General features: G+C 31.8%; 1 protein-coding gene across 1 annotated transcript in view; it reads left to right on the top strand.

Annotated features, from left to right (window-relative positions):
• LOC111702272 (lachesin) overlaps positions 1 to 5,639 on the top strand; it is a 28,203-nt gene extending 22,564 nt beyond the window's left edge. Inside the window, exon 9 of the mRNA XM_023473908.1 lies at positions 5,248 to 5,639. Coding sequence (XP_023329676.1) covers positions 5,248 to 5,381 — 134 coding nt within the window. The 3' untranslated portion in view covers positions 5,382 to 5,639. The remainder of the gene's footprint in view (positions 1 to 5,247) is intronic.
• Positions 5,640 to 20,024: the final 14,385 nt, after the last annotated feature.

Below are 20,024 nucleotides of genomic sequence, written 5' to 3'. Positions count from 1 at the left end.
GTACTGCAAGGTAATATCTATGTACTGCAAGGTAATAGTTATGTACTTGTCCGATAAACATTATTGCACAATATTGGAAATAACCCGTATTTCATAGTCAATAGTTAGTATCTACTATCATATACGTTAAGATGTACATAAAATGCTTTTTAACACGTACTGACATTTCTAACACGTGTACTGTAATTATTCACATAGGCCTAACAACATTCTATATATGATCATCATGCACATTTTATGGTATAGCGGAAACAGACAAATTATTCAATATCCTTAAAGGTCAAAATAAACCATATTGAATGCTGTATCAGAAGTAATCCGCATCAGTTTGTAAATACTAGAATTTTAACCCTGTCAGCTGCAGTAGCTATTTAGAAAGACTCGGTTAAAAGTCATGTTGGCAAATTCAGTTGCAGAAAAATTGAAGGAATTGGTTTAATTTATGTTTAATGAAAATGATAAAAGAAAAAATTTATGAAAATGGTCATATAGAGTATTTACAGGGACTGTAAAAACATTTCACTAGAAGTGGATTATTCAATTGGCGTACTGTTTCGTTTTGCCTTATAATCTGTATTCGTACTGTACAGCTTGCTACATGAAATGAACTGGAGTGTATACAGTGACTCTTTCGTAGATAAAGTAGTAATCTAAAGAAATAACTAAGTAATCTTTGTAATGCAATGTACAGTGTACATTTTGTATGGTTTATTTTTTTCTGGGGTTTTCTGCCACAAACGTTTCCAGAACTATTATTTTACTATTTTAATAGCATTAGCAACGCATAAACTGGGCAAAATATCTGCAAAATAAAGGATTATGCTCACATTTTAAACTAATTCACTTTCAAGCTACAAAACTTAATCTATTCAATTAAAAAACTGGACATGGAGGATATAAAGATAGAAGGATTGAAGGATAGAAGGATAGAAGGATAGCAGGATAGAAGGATAGAAGGATAGAAGGATAGAAGGATAGAAGGAAAAAGGATAGAATGATAGAAGGATAGAAGGATAGAAGGATAGAAGGATGGAAGGATAGCAGGATAGAAGGATAGAAAGATAAAAGGATAAAAGGATAGAAGGATAAAAGGATAGAAGGATGGAAGGATAAAAGGATAAAAGGATAGGAGGATAGAAGGATGGAAGGATAAAAGGATAAAAGGATAGGAGGATAGAAGAATAGAAGGATAAAAGGATGAAAGGATTAAAAGAGTAAAAGGATAGAAGGATAAAGGATAAAAGGATTAAAAGAATAAAAGGATAGAAGGATAAAAGGATAAAAGGATAAAAGGATAAAAAAATAGAAGGAAAAAAGGATAGAAGGATAAAAGGACAAAAGGATAGAAGGATAGAAGGATAGAGTATAGAAGGATAAAAGGATAAAAGGATTAAAAGAATAAAAGGATAGAAGGATAGAAGGATAGAAGGATAGAAGGATAGAACGTAACGTATTAAAACGTTTCAAAAGGCTAATATTTCTCTGGTCAAATCTTGTAACTTTTCACCAACGAGATTCCAGAATGGCTTTTAATCATTTAAAACAGAATTAAATTATTTATTGTCATTTTAAAAGATATATTCTAAACAATTTCAATTTTTTTGGGCAAATAATATATTCAAGATTATATAGAGGGTTTATTTAGTACCTTCACCTTGCATCCGAGGCTTTTATACAATCTATAAAATATATTAACATTCTTAAAGAAATATGCAAAAAGAAAATTCCAAAGAAATATAGAACATATGTAAACTTTTATACTACAAAGAAAGTGTTTATATCCATCATTGAGAAGAGAAGTAGATTCTGCATTAGGGATCTTGGTTGCAGGACGGATTATGTTTACTCATCTCCTATTTGTATACAGGATGGATATATCCCCTATAATCTTCTACAGGACGGCTTGAAACTACTCATCTCCTATCGTGTTTTACAGGACGGATTATGTTTACTCATTCCCTATCCTATTCCACAGGAAGGATTATGTTAACTCATTCCCAATTCTATTCTACAGGACAGATTAAAACTACTCATCTCCTATCCTCTTCTACAGGACAGATTAAAACTACTCATCTCCTATCCTCTTCTACAGGACAGATTGAAACTACTCATCTCCTATCCTCTTCTACAGGACAGATTAAAACTACTCATCTCCTATCCTCTTCTACAGGACAGGTTGAAACTACTCATCTCCTATCCTCTTCTACAGGACAGATTAAAACTACTCATCTCCTATCCTATTCTATAGAACGGATTATGTTTACTCATCTCCTATCCTCTTCTACAGGACAGATTGAAACTACTCATTTCATATTTTATTCTACAGGACGGATTAAAATACTCATCTCCTATCCTGTTCTACAGGATGCAGATTGAAACTACTCATATCCTATCCTGTCTACAGGACGGATTGAAACTACTCATCTCCTATCCTGTCTACAGGACGGATTGAAACTACTCATCTCCTATCCTGTCTACAGGATGCAGATTGAAACTACTCATCTCCTATCCTGTCTACAGGACGGATTGAACCTACTCATCTCCTATCCTGCCTACAGGACGGATTGAGACTACTCATCTTCTATCCTGCCTACAGGAAGGATTGAGACTACTCATCTCCTATCCTGTCTACAGGACGGATTGAGGCTACTCATTTCCTATCCTGTTCTACAGGACGAATTGAAACTACTCATCTCCTATCCTGCCTACAGGACGGATTGAAACTGTTCATTTCCTATCATGTTCAGCAAGACGGATTGAAACTACTCATCTCCTATCCTCTTATACAGGATGGATTATGCTTACTCATCTTCTATTCTCCAGGAGGGATTGAAACTATTCGTCTCTCCGGATTGAATCTACTTATCTCTCTATTCTGTTTACAGTACGGATCAGACTCTCTCTTTAGCTGTATATATATAAATCAACTGATTCTAGATTAAATTAGCACTTTACTTGACTCATAAACCATATATCTGAGGAAACATAAACAAGGAGACAGATTGTAGAAACTACCTCACAATGTTTTCCTGGACGCCATTTTGAATTTATTGCTGGAACTATGGCTAATACTGAGATGTTACATTTAATTTACGCAAAGGTTTTTATGTTCAAGGCATGGTTGTTGAATAAGATAAATATTTTCAACCAAATAGGTTTTTAAATTGATTAAAGTCTAAAAAAGTCGTTTAAAAACTTTATTTGAATTAAACACCCTGTAGAGAAACAGCGAAAAAGAATCGAGGTAGAACATATGACGCTAAAATTCTTTAAAAACGTCATTCTTCCACCAGTTTTGTTTTGCTTAATTCGTTGTATTTAGTTAAATTTGAGTTTTAAGAAGTTTGTGATGAAAACTGGGATGCTTCTCATGACAAGTAGTTGGCCAATTTAACACAAAGGGTATCCAAAAAGTTTCCCCTTTTTAAAGAAAGTATATTCTACAGTGAAACCCTTAATAACGAATACATCGGAAGAATTTATCAAATGTCGTCTTAACAAATTTTCAATGAGTTTTATACTATATTACGTAAATTTCAGTATATGCGAAAATAGATAAATAGCCATAAATATTCGGGAACAGTTTTAAAGAGTTCCATCATTTAATTAAAAACTAAATATCTGTAACATTCCATTTTCAAAAAGTGAAGAATACGACATTTGATGAATTCTTTCGATGTATTCGTTATTAAGGGTTTCGCTGTAGCAAAATGACAGGGGAAATTGGTTGATTCAAAATTGAATTCGAAATCGATAGCTACCAATGTTTATCTATCTAATGAAGCTTTGTAATGAAGACAATTGTTTGAAAAGTTTGTCGCTTACCACTAGAAAATCCAGTTCATTTCAAGTAACTGGGCGACTTTTATGTATATAGACTTTTATACACCAGTAAAGGATAGTGAAAACTCGAGTTAGATAGCTGTACAATTTTATCAGTGCAAACGAATAAGTTAGACATTTAATTCAGACTCAGTTTTTAGGTTAATAAACAAGTTTAAGGAAAATGAAAAAAGTTCTGAAAACTCTAATTATGTTTTCCATTCATTTCAAATTATTCATCTCTTTGTAAAAAAAACTAAAAGTTTTTAACATGTTTAGTTCAGGATTACGGAGAAAATATGCTTTAACAATTTGAATTTAAAAACTAAAGTTTTAAATTGTTCTCAGAATGCCAGGGTCCATTGATCGATCTATCTATCTATCTATCTATCGATCGATCGATAGATCTAACTATCTATCCATATGAATATCTATCTATGTATACTATCTATCTATCTTTGTCATCTTTGTCTACGTGGCTGCAGAGTGTTTGAGTTGAGATCCTTTTCTATTCTTCTTGCCACAACGCTCTCTCTATATTTATTCTTATTTTCTATAGATTAATTAAAATAACAGATAGGACACTAGATGTCGTCTTTTCAAGATTTATGTGTGTTTCGTTCACAATAACCCTGAAGCTTAAGCCCAAAGGAGTTACACGTAGTCGGCGTAGAACAGGCTCTCTCTGTCTTAGTAAACACTTTACTAATCTTTCAGGTTTTACTTCTGTGATTTGCAGTAATTTGACCGTAGAAATAGTGGAGTTTAGTGGAGTAGTATACTACTGTACAAAATATATACACAAACACATTACACAACTCTGTCTTTCTATTTATCTTACCTTGGTTTAATTTTATGAAACTACATTAGCATAAATAGTAAACAAAGCTCGAATAATGAATTGTGACTAGTTTTCTTCCTTCTCAGTATTCTTGAACAATCCCTTTATTATCAACCTCAACAGTATTCAGTATTCTTGAACAATCCCTTTATTATCAACCTCAACAGTATTCAGTATTCTTGAACAATCCCTTTATTATCAACCTCAACAGTATTCAGTATTCTTGAACAATCCCTTTATTATCAACCTCAACAGTATTCAGTATTCTTGAACAATCCCTTTATTATCAACCTCAACAGTATTCAGTATTCTTGAACAATCCCTTTATTATCAACCTCAACAGTATTCAGTATTCTTGAACAATCCCTTTATTATCAACCTCAACAGTATTCAGTATTCTTGAACAATCCCTTTATTATCTACCTTTACAGAAAATACGAAAATGTTTTGTAAAACTAAAGTTTATTGTTTTATTGTTTTCGCGAAAAAAAAACCGCCAATTTGTTTTTATTGTACTGTCTTTGTTTTCTTATTGGTTAATATGTGTCAACAATCAACATGGGGTTTAATTGTTTTTATTTTAGGAAAACATCCGGCAGCCATCCAGGGTTCTCCGGTCTCTAACCATCCTTCCATCCTTCTCCATATCATCGTTATCATTCTGTCTACCATTCAGAGTCTTCATTTTTATCCGTTCCAGTTCTATATCCCAACATAATTTGTACTCTTTCATTTGTTCGGGCTTCCGTTCCTGTCTCCTCTTTTTCCGTTGTATTAAAGGGGCTGTAAACGTACTTTCAGTTGTATTAAAGGGACCGTAAACGTAATTTCCGTTGTATTAAAGGGATTGTAAACGTACTTTCCGTTGTATTAAAGAGACCGTAAACGTAATTTCCGTTGTATTAAAGGGATTGTAAACATAATTTCCGTTGTATTAAAGGGATTGTAAACGTAATTTCCGTTGTATTAAAGGGATTGTAAACATAATTTCCGTTGTATTAAAGGGATTGTAAACGTACTTTCCGTTGTATTAAAGGGATTGTAAACGTAATTTCCGTTGTATTAAAGGGATTGTAAACGTACTTTCCGTTGTATTAAAGGGACTGTAAACGTAATTTCCGTTGTATTAAAGGGATTGTAAACATAATTTCCGTTGTATTAAAGGGATTGTAAACGTAATTTCCGTTGTATTAAAGGGATTGTAAACATAATTTCCGTTGTATTAAAGGGATTGTAAACGTACTTTCCGTTGTATTAAAGGGATTGTAAACATAATTTCCGTTGTATTAAAGGGATTGTAAACGTACTTTCCGTTGTATTAAAGGGACCGTAAACGTAAATTCCGTTGTATTAAAGGGATTGTAAACATAATTTCCGTTGTATTAAAGGGACTGTAAACATAATTTCCATTGTATTAAAGGGATTGTAAACATAATTTCCGTTGTATTAAAGGGACTGTAAACGCAAATTCCGTTGTATCACAGGGACTGTAAACATACTTTCTGTTGTATTAAAGAGACAGGAAACGTAATTTCCATTGTATGAAAGGTACTGTAAACGTAATTTCTGTTGTAATAAAGGGACTGTAAACATAATTTCAAGCTTTGTGTCGAGTATAAATTAAATTTTTCTGTAAATTGTTTACTTTCATTTGTATTTTCTCTACAAAAGTGACTGCAGGCGAATTACTGAAAAACAACGGAGAAACTAAAATAACACTTTTTAGCCACATTTTTGATCAAATTAAGGTGCCAAGGGTACCGTTGTGAATTGTACATGTCAAATGAAAGGACATTTAAAATTACAAGGACAGTCCCTTTAATTAAATTTAAACTAATTTTCTTTAACCCTTCTATCCATATTATTCTTTATTTTTTTCCATTTATTATCCCCATCCATCTTTTCATCAATGTTTCTTTTCTCCATTGTCTCCATCCGTCCTTTCCATCAGTTCCCTTTAATACTTTCTCTATTATCTTTATTTATCCTTCCTTCTCATCCTTCCATTGGTAGATCCATCATCCTTCCTTCTCATCCTCCCGTCAGTATATCTATCCTTCCTTCTCATCCTTCATCCTAATTCCTTCATAGATCTTTCTCATCCTCTCGTCAGCATACCTATCCTTCCTTCTCATTTCTTCATTTTCATAATGAACCTTCTCTTTTATCCTTCTATTTCTCCAATATCATTTATCACTAGTAAAATTATTTTTTTGTCATATTAATATTTTTTTCTGTTTCCTCCCTACCCTCGACTCTGTACTCCCCCTACCCTTATAATTTCCACTGCAGAGAACACTATTATTATAATCTTCATCCTAGTCCTATACATGATTAATTGTATATTTTTATATTGCTATTATATAAATGTATATAAATATTACCCATTGTCTATTATTTTTTCGATCTTATACCAGTACAAGCTAGCTGACAGTACCCGGATCAACAGTACAAGACAGTACCCGGATCTACCAGTACAAGACAGTACCCGGATCTACAGTACAATACAGTACCCGGATCTACCAGTACAAGACAGTACCCGGATTACCAGTACAAGACAGTACTCGGATCTACCAGTACTCGGATCTACCAGTACAAGACAGTACCCGGATCTACCAGTACAAGAACCCGGATCTACCAGTACAAGACAGTACCCGGATCAGTAGTTCAACCCTTGAACTACACATCTGAGTAAATCCCCCAGATACTTGAATTCAATCTAACCTAACTTGTAGAATTAGATAATGTTCTGATGTGAGATCGTTAAAGTGCTTTCATTACAAGTTGAAACATTGTAAATTCAACAATATTATTCAAGTAAATGTTTAAACAAAATACCTTTTCTTTTATTATCCGCGAACCGTGAAGTGTTTGAATCAATCAATTTTAGTTGTTTCGGGTAATAGACATAGCTAGATTTTTAAGGTCGTAGTCACTTTACTTTTTTAAAGAGTTTCGCACTTTTTAAAGTAATCTTTTACATTTTTAGATCTAACACTTTTATTTGTACTTTTTATAAAGGGCAATGAGTAATAGTGTCTTTCTATAACAACATTATTGGGTTATATATATTTTTTTATATGTATTTTAAGAACAGTTTTTCTTAACACTGAAATATGTCCAATTTTAGGGAACTTTTTTTGGCAAGCTTTAATTAGCTAATTCCTATATTTTTGCAAGGTTTAGTTACTTTAGAAAGTTAGATTATATATAATCTATAATAGTTTAAACTAACAAAGATCTACAACATCGGGATTGCGCGCACAGATGTAAAGATTAAAAAACAGAGTTTGTAGCAATAACTCAGTTCTTTGGTTCTCTTCTCAAATTCTAAATGAAGGTTCTCATTGTGAAATGCATTCGATTCTTCGATATTGTAAACTTTATTAAAGTTAGAACTGTTAAAAGTTTTTTTTCTAGTCTCAGCTTAAAAAGAGTTATTGGCAAAATTTTGCCATTTTTGCGTTAAAACTTGCACTTTTAGTTCACATGCGGTATTGGAAGCATTTTCTATAATATTGTTATTGTATAGATATTTACTATTGTCTGCTGGGAGAATCATTAACATACAAAGGATGCCAAGAGAAGGATAAACCACTAGTTATTAACATGCGATATCAAAGTACTTTCCAATATTCACAGTTAGAAAAACTATTCCTTAACCGAGGATCAGATTTTATGAATAGCAAGAAGTAGCTGAACCGTGCAGATATAGTTCAACCAACTGTCTTGTGCGGCGTTCAGCCATGTCTCGCTATACTCATTACAACTAGTCCCAGGCTGACTTTGAAGTAGCCTTGTATTTGAAAAGTTGTAAAACGTCAAACGCTTGTTTTAAACATTATTTTTAATTTTCTGATTTCTCCCCCAAATCGTAATTTAGACCCATTGACGCGGTTTGATGTGGGACACCCTGTATATTCTTGTATATTTATGTTATACATACATCCATCTAAATCCAAATTCTAACTGTATTTATTGATCAATGGTTTGGAAAATGTTTACTTTCAAGGGCTGTTAGCGTCATTTCTTTAGAATCTTTCATCTGGGGGAAATATAAGTTTTCCTTATTCTTCATTTCAGAAATATCATAACAATTTAAATATCCATCTCCGATGCAAGAATGGTGAAAACGACGTAAAAATTCTAATCGGACATTTATCCCGAAATTTAAAACATTATTTGGCCACTAGGTGTCTCTGCTCTTGATACAGGGTGTCCCAATAAACATGGGAATTCAATGACGAATTCGATATCGTCTTTATAAATAATTCTTTGATTTAGTATAGTGATACCTACTGAGAAAGCTGTTATCTCTATGAGTTTCGTCTGCTATGTTCACATTTTGCTTGTTTATGTTTTGACTGCATACGGTTGTACTTAGTAAAACAAGAAAATTGCAGTATACAAACAGAGTAAACTTGTCCGTCTTCACTGTTCATCTTGCGGAGACATTATAAACACATCTTTACAGTCTTTTACCGTTTTCATCAAATAAACTTTAGAAGACATAATAATATTATGGCTTTTGAAATTAGGTATTACAATGCTAATTTATTACAAAGACGATATCCAATTCGTCACTGAATTCCCATGTTTTTTGGGACACCCTGTATTGAATTCAATTAAACATCAGCCTACACCCCCTTTAATTTTTTGCGAGCACTCCCTCTAAGAAAACACGGTTTTTAATATTTGTTTGAAAAATCAGAAGCTTTTAAGGATTGGCACAATTTTGTTTTGGCTTATGCCATAAAACTAAAACACCAGAATCTGAATATTTTGGTGTTCAAAGTTTTCTGAGTTGAATTGGTGCAATCATACCCAGGCATATGCAGATGAAATGGTTTGAGTGTTTAGGGTGTAAGAGCTCGGATAGAAACAAGAGATTAACTTCATACAACCGCTTAAACGAGGGAGGGAGGATCATCCGGCCATTTGAGCCCATCAATATCCTGTTCGAGCCCAGGTAATTAGCAGAACCTTTCCTGGGCATGGTTCTGCTAACTACCTGGGTTCGAACAGGAAGTTGCTGGGCTCTAGGCTGCATGCCCCCCCCACCCCTCCCTCTTTAATCACCCAGCAATACAAACAAGTATTGAATAAATTTAACATATTTTACAAGATGGCCGCGGGTAGATCTTGACTTTAAACAAAGATGGGTAGATCTTGACACTTCAAGTTCATTGTAAACAAATTCTTGCAAAGCCCTTGGGGTAAATAGTTTAAAGCCAATTTTAACCAATCAGAGATGAGAAAGGAATTGAGTCTTTGCCACAAACTCAAATTTTCTAATACCTTATACCTTTGCAAACCTTTGATATTTCAAACGTAAATTATCTGATCTAACAGAATTCAGAGATTGAAAGGGTTTGACATTGGGTTGCAAATATCAATGTAAAAAATAATATACAAGCTTTTGCGCAAAAATGGAGGATTTTTCTATCTTTTACTCATGATATATGAAGTTAGAGAAATAAGCAACTACAGTTTTAAAATGATTATGTCCAAGGCTACAAAAAGTGAGTTGGTGAGGTAAAATCAAAGCTATAGGACATTGTGACTTTTAAAAAAATCTGTTTTATAACTCTCATGTTTGTCTAGATATCTTTTTTAACAGTCTACTTGTGTAGTTGGCTAGATATCTTATCTAATAGTTTACTTGTGGAGTTGTCTAGATATCTTATCTAATAGTTATTATACCAAATTGCAAAAACATGTTGATTTGCTGAAGTAAACAATAATTTATTATAAAAGTACATTCTTCTTATCTAGTTACAATGCCAGGGAAGGAATCTGGTGACCCGAACATTATAAATCTATCTTTGCAGAGTTATTTTCTTCAAGAAAAAGCTTTGTCCTAAACTTGTAATTGAGCTGAATACATTTTCGGGATAAATAAATTATTCTTTTTTTTCTAAAGTCGTAAAAGATTCACAATTAATGTTTTTTAGTAAGAAAAACAACGATGTATTCCACATTATTATAAATCAGATAAAAGTGTGAAGGCTACAAATGTGAAACAGTTATGCTCTTCTTTGAATGATGGTTTAATTGAAATTAAAAAAGACAATCCTTTAAACTAATTCTAATGACACCTTAATATTTCATTAATATAGAAACTTTAAATTGTGTAAGACGTCGCGTCGTCGTTTTGGAAAGAGCAACAAAAAGAAGAAAGAAATTGGACAAAATGATAACGTATGTATTGTAAATTGTACAGGGTGACCCTAAAAACACAGGGATTAGCGTTTTTCTGCCCTTTTAATATTCTTAAATGACTCGACATAGTTTTAAATTTTAGAAGGGGTCGGCTAAGTAAGTTTTCCATTTACTGATAGCGCCGATTGAAGGATTCATAACTCTGATTGGATAATGAGATGGATAGACAGATAGATGTTAACCGCCAAACTATTTCTATTGATTGGATCAGGCCCTAATGAATTCGGCATACAGGAGTGTTGGTGTAAAACTATGATGAATATTCGAAAATCTCTCCGTTAACTTCTGCCAACCAAAACTGTTTAAGAAACAAACAAAAATTATTTACATATATCTGAACCCCCCTTAGATTTTTCTTCCAGGCTTTCTGAAATCTTAGTAAAAGTAAATTCATCCTGTATGAAGCATAAAGTCTAACCGCGTCAACCTTGTTGCTAGTCCTGTCCATAGAGTTAGGTACAGAACAAACTGGGAACGGAAAGGTTGATTTGGCTCTGAAATTCAAATGTACTACGGCTGCCCGTGTTGTAGCGAGGTTGCAGCATTTCTGGCCCCACGGTTGCGAACAGCGGAAATATGCCATTTTGCCATGGCGTCAAATCATGGGGTTTCTTTATGAAATGATTTGAAATATAAACATACAAGTAATTTAATTTCTATCTGAATTATAGATTTTAATAGAATGATAAAAATTTAACAGAGTGCAGTTTTCGAACATTCATAGTTTTACGCCAAACGAAAGCAGCAAACGATAAAGCTTAAAAACCTTCCGTCTTAAATTAAAAACTAAACACTTTAGAGCACTTTTTCTAGTCATATAACAAGATACTTGAGGCTAAAAAACGCAGTTTTTTTGGTCACCCTGTATATAAATGTCGAATATAATTTTAAAATAAAGTTTAAAGCAACATATATTTCTGTTAAATCTTTCTAATCCCGCCAAGCAACTGTAGCACTCCTTTCTTGTCATTTTAACCGTTTCAGTGATTCCATATTAGTTATATTTCATTGACTACAGTTCATGCAGAAATATGAGATATACAGAGAAAATATTAATCCTTCAACACAATTCTTATATTTCAAATTCCCCCTTGGGCTTGAACCAGTTAAACATTTTATCCCAATCTTTAAACATTTTCGACACGTTCCACTTCAACTTCCCCCATTAAAATAGTTTTTTAGTAAAACTAGTTTCATTGGTTTAATCGTTATTCAATGGAGTGGATACAAAACTAGTTTGACTGGTTTAATTGTCCTTCAATGGAGTGGATACAAAACTAGTTTGATTGGTTTAATTCTCCTTCAATGGAGTGGATACAAAACTAGTTTGACTGGTTTAATTGTCCTTCAATGTAGTGGATACAAACTAGTTTGACTGGTTTAATTGTCCTTCAATGGAGTGGATACAAACTAGTTTGACTGGTTTAATTGTCCTTCAATGTAGTGGATACAAAACGCCCAATAAAAGCAAGACACCAAAAAAAAACTAAATTTTCAAAAAGAATCTATCTTACTCCAAAATAAAACCATATAAACTATATTACATTATTTAATTTCAGACACTGCCCTCTCTCCCCCTCAGCCTGGTATATTATTTTACATTTTTTGGTTTAGATGATATTCCCTTTAATTTCATATTTTTTACCTGAACCTCCTGGCTGCAAAATCCAAGTTTTAAACCCCGAAATCTGTAAATGTCTCTAAAGCAAAAAATGTAAAATTTTCAGATGTTTTTTTTTTTCGGAAAATTAAAGCAAATCCTATATTTTTTCTCATAGCACAATAATTAGACAAAAAAGAGAAGAAGCTCTAAAATAAATCTTTTTTTAGACCCCGAGCCACTCGATAACAGATATTTTTCTTTTTTAGTTTCTAAATCATAAAGATATATAATATTCAGTTTAAAAGTACACAACCTTTATAAAAGGTTGTGTAGAAGTAATTTTACCTTTATTTTGGATTGGCATATCCGATTCCCCAGGGTACCTTGTAATCCTTTATCTCTGCAATTATCAGGAGATATCGTTGTTTTTGGCATTTTCATTCTTTGCATGAATCCTAGAGTCACTTTTAAACAGAAACCAGGAATGGAAATTATCCATTTTAATCTAGAAAAAAAGTGCATAATTCCTTCATTAAAAGGTTGTAAGTTGGGCATACCAATCCACCAATGGAAGGTCAATTGAAATTACTTCTTCAGTCGATCTTCTATTTATAAATTTGGCTTGTCTTGGTGTTTGTTTGTTTGTTTGTCTGTTTGTATCCAATAAACGTCAAAACGGCTGAACCGATCGGGCCCAATTTTTTTGTGGGACATCTATGGACCACAGGGAAGGTTTATGAATGATCAAAATTTCAAATATTTGTCTCCATCAAAATTCGATCTTCATTAAATTTTTGAAAATTTTGAAAATCCACGAAATTTTTTGTGAAAATCCGCGAATTATTTTTGTTTTGTTTTACGATGTACACAAAGAGAACATGTTCACAATTAGTTTAGAAGAGGGGCGCTTCCGCCCTCTAAGGCTAGTAAATATAAATTTCTATAAGAAAAAATTACATTCTTATATTCTTACATTTTATAAATCAAACAAGGTCGAGCATTTTTCTTCTGATTGTTAAACATTAAACAAACTGATGGTGGTTTGCATGTTCTTGTTACTTGTTACTTGTTACTTGTTACTTGTTACTTGATACTTGTTACTTGTTACTTGTTACTTGTTATTTGTTACTTGTTACTTGTTACTTGTTACTTGTTACCACTTGTCTACTTAATAAATCCTCTATCCGTAATCAAGCTGAGACGGAATTTAAGAATTTGACCCGCGGTTTAAATCTGCCAAATCCCGGTTTAAATTAAGCGCCGGCTTAAATCTTGAAACATTTGATACAATTTTAAGTGGAACCAACCATATTTAAACCGCGGCGTAAATTTAAACCGCCGCTCAAATTCTTTAAATTCGGCCACTGGTAGGTTAATTGTTAGAAACAGTGTTAACTACATTCTTGGGTTCTGCAATTAATATGATTTATTATTCATCATTTTTATGCTAATAATACTTGCCTCCAACATTTCATCAATAAGTGATCATTTAATTGGTCAATGTAAATTTATTTTTAAACAAATCCATTTATTCAAAAGTTTTTTGCTATTGTGCAGAAAGAGCTTATATTTCCTTGAAAGAAATCTTGAAAAAAAACTCAATTTTTGAAGTAAAAAGTTTTTTCCCTCGAGAGAGGTAATATATTTGAAGTTTAAATGCAGGTAGAGAATATAAAATGCCCCGAGACAAAATAAATTGTACATCTTTACAGAATTCATCTCTTTTATCTTCAATGGTTGTCAATTTACAAAAAAGCTTCCCAACCTAAGAAAAAGAAATATGAATGGATAAATCTGTAATTGAAGAAAGATACAGAATTTATGAAAAAACGTCATAAGTGTGATAAGCTTATGTTTTATTGTTATTTGCGCAAATTTATTGTTATTTACGCTAACTTATTGTTATTTGCGCTGACTTATTGTCATTTGCGCTAACTTATTGTTATTTGCGCTGACTTATTGTTATTTGCGCTAACTTATTGTTATTTGCGCTAACTTATTGTTATTTGCGCTAACTTATTGTTATTTGCATATTTACGAGTGATTTAATTAGTTGAAACCCATCCGATCTACAGGAAACTAACCACAATGTTTTTCGACCTAGAGTTTTCTGAGTAAAAATTGTATTGTAGAATTAGGTTAGGTTAATTCAAGGTTTTATATAAGATTAGATACGCTGTGTCCGAATTTTACGAATTTAAGCCGCGTCTCAAATCACCCAAAAACCGGTTTCAATTGAGCGTTGGCTTGAATCTTGAAAAAAACTTAATACAATTTTAAGTGTAACTAACCATATTTGAGCCGTGGTTTAAATTTAAGCCGCCACTCAAATTCTTAAAATTCGGCCTCTGGATGCACTCGAAGGTTGTCTTTTATTGCAATGAAGACTTTAAATGAGGATTTAGAGTTTTCATTTTCGTATTTACCTACACTGGAGCGCATCCAACCTTATTATACAACCTTGGGTTAATTAAGATGGTTAGATGCAAATAGATATAAGTACAATAGATGGCAACGTAGAATTTGTACACTCTCAGTACAGCTGTATTCTTACGTCACAAGTGTCAACCATAGATAAAGATAGATTGCGAATAAGGCGACATTTTTTATCTTGAAAGATATAAATGTACAGAGATGTTTTAAAGATATTCCTATTTATATATATATATATATTTAACTAGGTCGGTTGTGAACACTGGCTGTTCTTATGTCATTGAGTACTTGTGGTGTTCATGAGTTCTTTAGAGAGAAATTTAAGTTAGTTTATTCCTTCTCATGTCCTTCTTCAGTTCTCGTCAATATGATATATTGCTCAGTGAAATATTGTTGTTCAAATAATTCCATTCCCGGAGTTATTTTACACTCTATTATGAAATCCATCAAAACACCAAACCACCCCGCTTATCATTAAAGTACACTTTGACCCCTAGAAGTATGAGTTCGTGGACTATACAATTCTTGGTGATTTTGCGTACATAAGCTATCTATGTTTATTTATTTATCTATGGTGTCAACAGTTTTATGTACCAGATAAAATTATTAAAAATAGTGATAATTTTAGAATAAAGTGCTTCTCTTACAGTAAAATAAGTGCAATTTTGTGTTCTTTATTATCTGTTTTTACACTTTTTTATTTAATCTAGGAATAGTGAAATCATGTCAACTAACAGGAGAAAATTTCGTTTTCCTTTTTAAATTTGACACTTGTGACGTTGTATATAATTGGTACATTTCTCTGTTGCCACCTATTGTACTTGATAATCCATTTGGTTAGATGGGTTTTATTAGGGCTTAAACGTAGTTCTAACACGGGGTTAAGGAGTTAAATTGTTTAAATACTTTTCATAAAAATGGTTGAAGAAAATGAGTCACCAAGAAATAAAACTTATTCAGTCCCCTTTAAACGTATAATTAGGATTCTAAAAATAAAACTTATTCAGTCTCCTTTAAACGTATAATTAGGATTCTAGAAATAAAACTTATTCAGTCCCCTTTAAACGTATAATTAGGATTCTAGAAATGTTACCTTTTCATTCATATTATAGGACGTTAGAAGCCTCCATATCTTTCTTAACGGCAAATGAACATTTCATAAATTAACATTTCATGAATTTACGTTTCATCAATTATCATTGATCATGAATTAACATTTCGTGAATGAACATTTCATGAATTAACATTTCATAATATTTACATTTCATGAATTAACATTTCATGAATAAACATTGCATGAATAAACATTTCGATAATGACATTTCATAAATAAACATTTCATGAATATAGATTTATTAAAAAAACATTTCATGAATAAACATTTTATGAATAAACATTTCATTAATATACATTTCATGATTGAACGTTTCATAAATAAACATTTCATGAATAAACATTTTATAAATGAACATTTCATGAAAAGATATTTCATAACATAAAATTTGTCAAAAGAAATTTTATAAATAAACTGACATTTTATAGATGATCATTGTTATTTCTAGAATGAACATCAATTCATAAATTTCATGAATAAATATTTTATAGATGATCATTGTTATTTCTAGAATGAACATCAATTCATAAATTTCATGAATAAATATTTTATAGATGATCATTGTTATTTCTAGAATGAACATCAATTCATAAATTTCATAAATAAATATTTTATAGGTATAATTTTTATAGAGATAAACATTACTAGAAAGAAATTTATATAAAGGGATACTTAAAATTTCATTTTTCTAAGTTTTATTTATAAAATGTTTATTTATGAAATGTTCTTCTATGAAGTGAACATTTATGAAATGTTTATCTGGGATATTTATTTCCGTCAAATTATCCTATGCACATACTTTTTAATTTCAATCCTCAAACCCCCTGGTGTTAACTGGACTAGCAGTGAAAAATTCAACGGATATTAAAATCCTCTTCTAAGGATTTAATCGGTAATTATTTAGATATTTAAATATTTAATTCAGCTCTTTCTAACAATCACGCGGATTGATACACACTAAAGTATTATTGGAGAACATATATAGTTAGAGAGAGAGTTGTATCAAGATTGATACATACTTAAGAATACAGGGATAGTCGTATCTGGATTGAGACAGACTTAAAGTATTGTTGGAGTAATGCATTTGGTACATATCTATCTCTAATGTTGTCTATGTATCTATCTCTAATATTGTTTATGTATCTATATCTAATATTGTCTTTGTATTTATATCTAATATTGCCTTTGTATCTATCTCTAATGTTGTCTATATGTATCTATCTCTAATATTGTCTTTGTATCTATATCTAATATTGCCTTTGTATTTATCTCTAATGTTGTCTATGTATCCATCTCTAATATTGTCTATGTATCTATATCTAATATTGTCTTTGTATCTATATCTAATATTGCCTTTGTATCTATCTCTAATGTTGTCTATATGTATCTATCTCTAATTTTGTCTATATGTATCTATCTCTAATGTTGTCTATATGTATCTATCTCTAATGTTGTCTATGGCTGACTAGGTTTTATGAAAGGTATGTTACTGCGCCCAGTGATCTGCTTCACTGCAGGAATATATTTTATGTTCATGTATCCTCTATCCTATATATATCCTTGTATCTTGTATCCTTCTATCGAAAATATGAAAATATGAAAATATGTAAATATACAATAAATATAATATTTATATATATACAACAAATACAAAGAAGAAATAGGACATATTTACATGAATTTTCTTGTATACAAAAACAGAAAGACGCAGTGTATTAGAAAGCTAGGTCTGACATGTCGTCTTTGTACAATTCAGTCGTTAAGAACCATTTATTTTGTTGTTTGGTATTTGTTTGTCCATTTACTGCACTCTACAAACTTTACTTACCAACTCTTACTTCTTCTGATTTTACCGTACTGTACCAACTCTTACTTGTATTACAAGTACCGTACTGTACACACTCTAAATACTGTACAGTGTACAGTACTACACTGTACAAAATTCTTCTCCTTCTGGGACAGCCTGTTTAAACCTAGCAGAAAACCATTGGTCAAACAATTTAAGCTTCAAATACTAAATAAAGCTAAACAGCATAAATACATAAATACATAAATACATAAATACATAAATTCATTCATACATAAATACATAAATAAATAAATACATTAACATATGTATAAATACATAAAACTTATACATCTTACACGGTGCGCACTGAACAAAAGCAAGACTTTTTTGTATCTCCCTGTACAAATTCCAATTTTCCTTTTTAAACGAAGTTCACAGCACGATAGAACATTTTGTTAACCTTACAAATTGGAAAAAAAAACTTAAACTTTGCGTCTAAAAGAATATTCATACTTTCAAAAATCTTGTTTGTGTTTAAATCAATCAAAGTTTATAGAATAAATGATAAGCACCGAGCTTAGATGTAATGAATCCTATTTTTTATTCTTCTATACATAAATTTAGCTTGTCTGGGTGGGTGTCTGTTTGTTTGTATCCAATAAACGTCAAAACGGCTGAACCGATCGGGCCCAAATTTTGTTTTGGACCTCACGTGGCCCCAGGAAAGGTTTATGTATGATCAAAATTTCAAATATTTGCCTCCATCAAAATTGGATTTTCATTGAATTTTTGAAAATTTTGAAAATCCACGAAATTGTTTGTTAAAATCCGCGAATTTTTTTTTGTTTTGTTTTACAATGTACAAAAAGAGAACATGTTCACAATTAAAATAGAAGATGGGCGCGAAGCGCCCTAAAAGGCTAGTACTTTAAACTCCTTTCCAAACACTCCCTTTAACAATAAAAATAATCTGAAGTAAATTAGTTTTGCCCAAGATAAACTACTTGTTTTTCGTTCATATATCTTAACATTATCATGTTATTGTTCAATGTACAAAATAAAACAAATTATTTAACCTTAATGGGACTGTAGGCGTAACTTAAAGTGACTCTACAGTTAGTAAAGTGACCGTAGACGTAACTTGAAGTGACTCTACAGTTAGTAAAGGAACTGTAGATGTAACTTGAAGTGACTCTACAGTTAGTAAAGGGATGGTAGACGACACTTGAAGGTACTCTACAGTTAGTAAAGGGACCGTATACGTAACTTGAAGTGACTCTACAGTTAGTAAAGGAACTGTAGACGTAACTTGAAGTGACTCTACAGTTAGTAAAGGGACTATAAAGACGTAACTTGAAGTGACTCTACAGTTAGTAAAGGGACGTATGTAAGCGTAATTTGCCCCTCTTTCCGCACAAAAATGTCATGGCAGGATTTACAACGGTACCCTTGAAACCTCAAACTAATCAATAATGTGGAAGAGATATTGCCTTTTTTAGATTTAACAGAGTTTAATTCAGATAATTTCCATATGTTTTTCTGCAGTATAAAATATACAACTTTTTTTTGATATGTATTGCAAGCTTGACTAGACGGGACAGTAATCCAAATAAATTATAGTCACCTTCTAGTGAAATTTATGTGAATCGGGCATTGACATTATATGCATGGGGTGGGACACTTGAAATTTCCCTTAAAGTTCCTTTATGTGACATGTCGAATTACTAAGGACTCCTTTTAACAAAAATTGAGTTATTCCACGTTTTCTTTCTTAAAATTGACTGTTTTCAAATGCCATTGTAAAAGTTGTTAAAATTCAAAACTTTTAGATAGATTCATAACGTTATATTCTACATTTCATTAAGGTTAGAAAGACGTATAAATAATATTAGAAAAAATGTTGCGTTAACAAGAAACGAGCCGTGTTGATTCTACCATTAACAAACTCCATTACGCTTGAGTGTCAGTCATTTATTTATCAAAAACCTTAGAAATAAACCCGAGGGGAAAATGCCAAATTGTACCATGTTTAAAGGATATACGTTCGATAGTTAGATATGTTGAAAGACAATTCAAAATATTTTAGAATTTCAACTTTTTGTAATTCCCGATTAACTTTTGGATCCGGTAATCATATTTGAGGTCAAAGAACTCAGTGTGTATATCTCTTAAAAATTATTTTAACTGCCGTAACATGTAC

This window comes from Eurytemora carolleeae, unplaced genomic scaffold, assembly GCF_000591075.1.
Source record: "Eurytemora carolleeae unplaced genomic scaffold, Eaff_2.0 scaffold499, whole genome shotgun sequence".
Lineage (NCBI taxonomy): Eukaryota > Metazoa > Arthropoda > Copepoda > Calanoida > Temoridae > Eurytemora > Eurytemora carolleeae.
Note: the sequence above shows the minus strand (reverse complement) of the source record. Positions and strands in the feature narration are given on the sequence as shown.